Source organism: Sander vitreus, chromosome 8 (assembly GCF_031162955.1).
Source record: "Sander vitreus isolate 19-12246 chromosome 8, sanVit1, whole genome shotgun sequence".
In the NCBI taxonomy this organism is placed as follows: Eukaryota; Metazoa; Chordata; class Actinopteri; order Perciformes; family Percidae; genus Sander; species Sander vitreus.
The window spans coordinates 21,203,315-21,210,188 of NC_135862.1; the positions used below are offsets into that span (position 1 = coordinate 21,203,315).

Consider the following 6,874-nt stretch of genomic DNA (forward strand, 5'->3'; position numbering starts at 1 on the left):
AGCACCATTAAGTCTTGCATCCAACTATGTGGGGTAAACATGTTTTCTTCAAGCAATGGCATTCTTTCAGCTACTTCTAAATCGCTTGGAAAGTGAAGGGGTTTGCCAACAAACAGCAAACCGATGCTTGAAGTCATGTTTCATGTCTGAGAGACTGAAGTGTGAAGTGATTTTTTCCAGAGATCTAATGATAAATAAAACACAGAGAACGAAAAGGATAAGTCCTTTGCCGTTGCTCTTCACAAACCCCTGTCGAACCAATTGATCTTTCCTCCTGCACTCATCTCACTAGCAGCTCAGTACATACTGTCGAGAGACTATATTGATTTTCTGATTTAGTTCCTTCTTGTTCTCCTTCGTGAAAAAGAAAAGCAATGACCCATAACAGTTTGTCACAAAGTTGATGCAGTACATTTTCAATTCAATTCAATTTTATTTATAGTATCAAGTCATAACAAGAGTTATCTCAAGACACTTTGCAGGTAGAGTAGGTCTAGACCACACTCTATAATTTACAAAGACCCAACAAATCCAGTAATTCCCCCAAGAGCAAGCATTTAGTGTGACAGTACACAGAAATGTATTGAACGGATGGCTTGTGTTTTTTTTCATGTGCAGAAAATTCAGTGTCAAACTGGTACAGAGAGCCTCTTTTATGGCAATGCTTCTTGTTTTATGACCCTTTACAATAAGATTTGTCTGTTTTCTGGCACCCTAACTTGGAGTCATTCTTTTTTAAACTCTTTGGAGAAACTTAATCACTGCCTCCTGGAGTATTTGCTCAGTCTAGACTGACTAATGACCTTAGATCATGTTAGCATATATAGCCAGGCGTTCAGAGGCATGCTACTTAATGATTGGCATGTCTAATGAGAGCCAGTGGGAATTTGAGATATGTCCATCAGAGCTACAATACTCCCTCCATATTGCCTTAAGTAGAAATCGTAGCTGCATACATAATCAGTTGATACCAGCCGGGATTGCCTGATGCCAATTTATTCTCTTTTTTATTGCTGACAATGAACATCTCCATCCTTTATTGCAGGTCTTAACCTTCTCTACCCTATTTGAAGGGCCCACACATATTTCTGTAGGACTTCCCCTCCCATACATCTCTGTGATATGAGTACCAGACCCTTGTGTTATGAGGTCAGATGGTCAGACTGAACCATAGAGGATCAAGGGGGTTGGGAGGGTTTAGCTGCTATAGGGGAAACTGGTCGATATCACCAGCTCTTTGGAACAATGTGCATTAGTAGAACACTGTGACATGCTGGTATAATTACTAGAGAATTACTAGAGATGTTCGATACTGATACCAGTACCGGAAAAGCCTCCGATACTGCCTAAAATGCTAGTATCGGAAAGTACTCCAGTTTATGCACCAATCCGATACCACGTAATTTAGCCTATATGATAATCTACTTTAAAGTATTTTATTTATCTTTTCCGTTAAGACTGTCAAACTGTTTCACAAAAGGCTTTAACCTGAGCCAGGCCGTACAACAATGACAGAAATCATATCACATCCATACAGGGTTAGTAGTATACAGCTCTTAAAACATGATAAAATATATAACACACTGGTAGCGGATCGGTACTCGGTATTGGCCGTTACGCAAGTTCAGGTATCAAAATTGGTATCGGGAAGCAAAAAATGGTATCGGACCATCTCCAATAATTACTCATAACGCTAACAGTGATGTTGAAATTATTTAATGATGCAATAAAGACGAAGTAATACCACTGCCTTACATTACACAATTATGATTTCATGAGGTGTAACACAGTTTTTCAGCAAGAAACTGAATAATGTGATAAGTAAATTAGACAATAAAATAATCAAATTAAATCATGTTGTACTCCTGATGGAGTCTAATAGACGTCATAGACAAATTACAGTATAAAATGTATTTTCTTTCTAAAGTGTAATGGAGCCGTGCAGATATGGTTTTATTTGCCCTTGTTTCGAGATATCTGTCTTTCTTTCTTTTGATTTTATAGGTACAGGTACATTTCCATTCAACAGCTTTACAAGCTATTACATTGTCTGTTTATATATTTTAAGTTCTGCACGGCTGGGCAGCTTTCCTCCCTTTAACAGAACTTCTTTTTCACATTATTTTAGACATCATAATAACAGCATCATCCCAGAGCTTGGCAGGTAATTATTGCTTAGATTGGCGAGAGATATAAGTTCAGAATTGCTCAATTTTCAGCAAACATAACACCACAGATTTCTGTGCAGCAACTGCATGAAGCACAAATAAAGCAAGTGAAACCATCCGTGCCGTGGTGGATAAAACAGGAGACAAAGCCAGTGTAGTATTCAGTGCATCAATATGTATATTTCAACATATATATATTTTTGTTAATGTACACAAGCCATTACAGACAAACATAATTTGTGTTGAACAGATTTACATATATTATTCCTATTTACAGATATTTAAGTGCCTTTTATGTACAAATATACCATACAGTCGGATAGAAATGTCTTCATACATCATAACGTACATGTTCTCAGGTTGGTCTGACAACCATTACTGTGCTGCACATCGCATTAATGTGCAGGAGATTGTTTTTGTCTGGAGTGCAAATGAAGCCAAAAAAAAGACCACCCCCAATGGTGCAGGATGTCAGGAAAAAAATCAGGAAATGTGTTGACGTAGAGTGTGTGGAATGTGTGAGCTTCTCCCCAACATTTTGTGAAAGCTGTATGATGGGTGTGTGGGTCGGTAGGTAGACTGCTCCAACTGTTAAACACCCACCGCCCCCTACACTATGTCCATGTGTGTGTGCAGGTGAATGTCCTGCTATTTTCAAGGGGATCCCATCTGCCTCCATTGAACAGAAATGAAAGCCAGTCGTTAGGGACCCACACAAATAACTGCCAGCTGCAACATGAAATAATGGGGGAAATGTGGATGCACGCAACTGCCTGATTAAAAGATTATTATTTAAACCCCACACCATTATTTTTTCTTTTTTTATGATAGGTCAAAAGGAAAGGTTTCTTTTTACATAAGCCACTAAAATGTGGTTCTGAGAAAAACAACAAAATGGAAAGCTAAACACAAAGGGTGAGGTGACTGCCTTGGTTACTTAGAGACGTGCGGTCTGGAGGAGTCATTTTCACCACCACGCATCTCTGGCTGCTATGTGAGTTTTATCTTTGTAAACACTCTCAGCAGGACAGGGTGTTCGGCGGCACTGAAGGGAAACCTAACCACTAGTAAAAGCATCAGTATTCCTGGAAAAGTGTTTTCTCTTCAAAATGTATCAAAAAGGAATCAAGTTGGGACTCTAAAAATCAGCTTGACTACTTGGGACTGTTGAATTTGTTTCAACAAAATTATGTAAAATAATAATTGTCAGCATCTAGTGATTTTACTAAGAATTGTAGTGATATAGCTTGATAACTTAGAAGTAAAACTTTGCAATTTCACTTCTTTTTCCCAATGTTTTTTCAAATATTTTTTGCTGTGGTTATGTAAAAGAGAAGAACACGTTTGCATACATAATCAGGCAAAAAACAGGTAATGTGTCCATATTGACTGTCCTTGTTGCAAATTCTCAGTCAACACAACATTTCTTCACTCTTGTCTCCTGATTCATATGCAAAAAGCTTAGTTTGCTTTATAGTTTTGGACTTTGGGGGTATTTCACTCACTGTCAGTCATGCCCAAAGTTAAGATGAGTTGATACTATATGTGTAACTTGATGCCAGTCCCAGACATGTTTTCATTCCCACCCCAGTAAACAGAGTTGTCTGGCTGCAAGTTTACTCCGCCTGAATAGAAGATTTGGGAGAATTGTCCATCTCTCGCCAGTTGCTGGAACTACCCGTAGGGCTCCGATTGGCTATCTTTGTCAGCAATGTTGTTCTGCGGAGACTGCTGTCTGAGTCCTCCTTCTTGAAGTCAGGGTTCATTTTGAGGCAGCAGGAGAGGCAGTGCACAAAATCCTGGAGGAGGTGGCCGCTGAAGACCATGTATATCCACGGGTTACAGCAGCTGTTGAGACTGGCAAGGAGTGCAGACAGAGTCACTGCTGTGTTCTCAGAATCTGAGGAACAGGGAAAGGAAAGAGGAAAAAGATGATTAATCCCGCAAAACATCTGGTCCAGGCTAGACTGCAGAAATGCCTGTCTCAATCAACTCATCTGGTGTTGAAATGTAAAACCTATTTTTTTTTCTTTAAAGAAGAGTTTCTGTTGCAAATCAAAGACTTTTATGTCATTCTCTTGATATGAGTGAACTAATCGGTCGTTGTGAATGTGTCCCAGAAAACTTCATTAAGCGAATCAAATAAGTGTAACTTTTTCACCCAATTACAGTAGTTTTGTTTCCAGATAAAATATGTATCCGACAGAATAATAAGATTCAGCATGAGGTGAAGGGTGGTCGGTGAGAGCACACAGTTGAGGTGGCTGAAATTCGGAAACAAAGAAAATACTTAAATAAAGATACGTTTCTGCAGTATAACAAAATAGTGTAAAAGGTCACAGTGCTGCACTCGCTTATTTCATGTAACTGAAGTAGCTAACAATAGTTCAGTTTAAAGATTTCTTTTTTAATTCATGTTTGGTTTTGTATGCCAAATATATCCGTGCATAAAGGCTGTGCGCACGTTTGTGCACGATGAGTATTTGGGTTTTTTTGTAGCAAGTGACCAAGTGCTCTCTCTTCGCTGTTTTTGTTTTGGCAATATATCACATCATTCCTAGATTTGCAAGAGTAATACATTCAGTAATACTGAATACACTTATAGTTTCATCCCTTTAGCACTCACCAGCCCACTGGAAGTTTTCATCCCACACTGACCACATCTGCACTATGAAAAACGGAGCCCAGCAAACAATATACGCCAAAACAATCACAAAAGTCATTTTAACAGTCCTCAGTTTGGCTCTTGATATAGTTGTAATGCTGCTGACTGAATTCTTCCCAATCAGCCCGTTCTTGTTCGCAACACCAGCCGTCGATTTCCTTTTCTTATATTTGATATTTTTCCATATGCTGTGGCAGATGAATCCGTAACACATCATGAGAATTACCACGGGCACGAGAAAGATGCCCACAGTTATCCAGGTGATGTACGCCTTGGCGCCCCACGGCTCGATAAAGTGCGCCCAGCAATCGTTAACTTTCGAGCCGTTCTGGATCTCGCTAAGAGAGAAGATAAAGTACTGCGGAGTGCTGAACACCAGGCTGCATATCCACGTGGAGATGATCATGATGTAGGAGCGTTTGGTGGGCTGCTGAAGGGTTTTCAGAGGGTAGCAGATGGCAATGTAACGGTCCAGGGTCATCATCACCATCATGTAGGTGGACGCAAACATCCCCATCACCTGGAGGTGCTTGACTATCCTGCAGAAAAAGTCCGGACCGTAGAAGCGGAAAGTGATCTTCCAGCAGAGCTGCGGCAGCACCTGGAAGAAGGCGACCACCAGGTCAGCCAGGCTGAGGTGTTTGATGAAAAGGTGCATCCGCGACATCTTCTTCTTAGTGTTGTACATTGCCAGCAGGACGGTCACATTCCCAATCACAGCAACCACGAAGGTGATGCTCAGGACCATTATCTCGATTTGGGCCACTTCTTCGTTTCGCGCAAACGGATCGGATCCATTCGGGTGGACGGTGTTGTTTCCAAGCGTTTCCATTGTTCGGTCATTAGAGGGACTGAAATCCAGAGACTGGTTCCCTCCGCTCAGAAACTCATAGTCATAGTCAGGAGTGTGCATGCCACTGCCCCTCCGCGCGCCCTAGCAGATACAGTGCTAGAGGGGCTGCGAGGTGCCTCTACATATATGGAGCTACTGTGCGTGATGCTCACAGAGAGGAACACGTTGGTCTCCGAATTGTGGCTGCTGCCGGGGCGTTTTAAACTTGAATCGAATTTCAGACAACGTGTGCGTAAAAGGGATACACTGCAAAAAAATCCAACACCTTAAAAATGTATTAGGCAAGGCAAGGCATTACATTAGGTGTAGTGATACGACCTATTCCTCAAACAAGACGTGCGCCCTGCAGGGCATGACATAAATAAGGAATATTTTTAATTAAGTAATATAATTAGATTTTCATGTTTCCAGTGCAAATTAGAAGACGCATTTTCTTGAAATTGCACCGACATTAGAGCCTTATTCAATCAAAATGTGTTAAATCTAGAAAAACTATTGGCAGTGCTGCTATTTTTTCTTCTTTTTTCTTGCTTTGGGACATGTTTAAAATTACATAATAATGGCTAACTATTTTTTGCAGTGCATAGCCAAGCCCTTCCCCGTGGTGTACACTTAACCTCCACATCACCACAAGTTCTCCCACTTATAATGTGGGCCACTACACGTTGTTGTAGAAAGTAGTTTTGTTTGCATTAAAAAGTCACACACAAAAAATTGCGTAATTGGAGTAAGTTGAGTAACAAACAGTTAAAATAACCAACTTTTACAGCAATAGGAATACATTGACCAACACACTGGAATGTTGTTTGCTTTTACTAAGGCCTTGTGCAATGCTGATCTGTTTAAAATCGTTTATCTGAAGTGCTTTGCTCAAATAATCACCAGATTTGATTTATTCAGGTACAGTGAAGTCAAAGGTCAAACTGAATACACCATTTAGGCTGCAAAAACTGATTTTCATCATAATGTTCAAATGAGGTGTTCAATGTGCTCGTGCTCGTGCTCGTGCTGTGTATGCAAGCATGTGGTTCTGCCTTTATACAGTTGAGTTTAACTTGTGTTCATTTTGTCTGTGTACCAAGCTCACTTTTAGATGGCATCTCAGAGGATAGCGTCTGAATCTGGGCAAATATACCAGCAGAATTGATCTCTGGGCTAGATCCCACTGCAAGAAAGTGAGAAAATATT

The 6,874-nt window shown here is 40.3% G+C and overlaps 1 protein-coding gene across 1 annotated transcript; it reads right to left on the reverse strand.

Annotated features, from left to right (window-relative positions):
* Positions 1 to 1,700: 1,700 nt before the first annotated feature.
* On the reverse strand, positions 1,701 to 5,872 carry avpr1aa (arginine vasopressin receptor 1Aa). Its single transcript, XM_078257445.1, has 2 exons — positions 4,795 to 5,872; positions 1,701 to 4,068 (listed from the first exon to the last, which is right to left on the reverse strand). Exons 1-2 carry the CDS (start codon positions 5,744 to 5,746, stop codon positions 3,785 to 3,787), a joined length of 1,236 nt encoding a protein of 411 aa, XP_078113571.1. The 5' UTR covers positions 5,747 to 5,872; the 3' UTR covers positions 1,701 to 3,784.
* Positions 5,873 to 6,874: the final 1,002 nt, after the last annotated feature.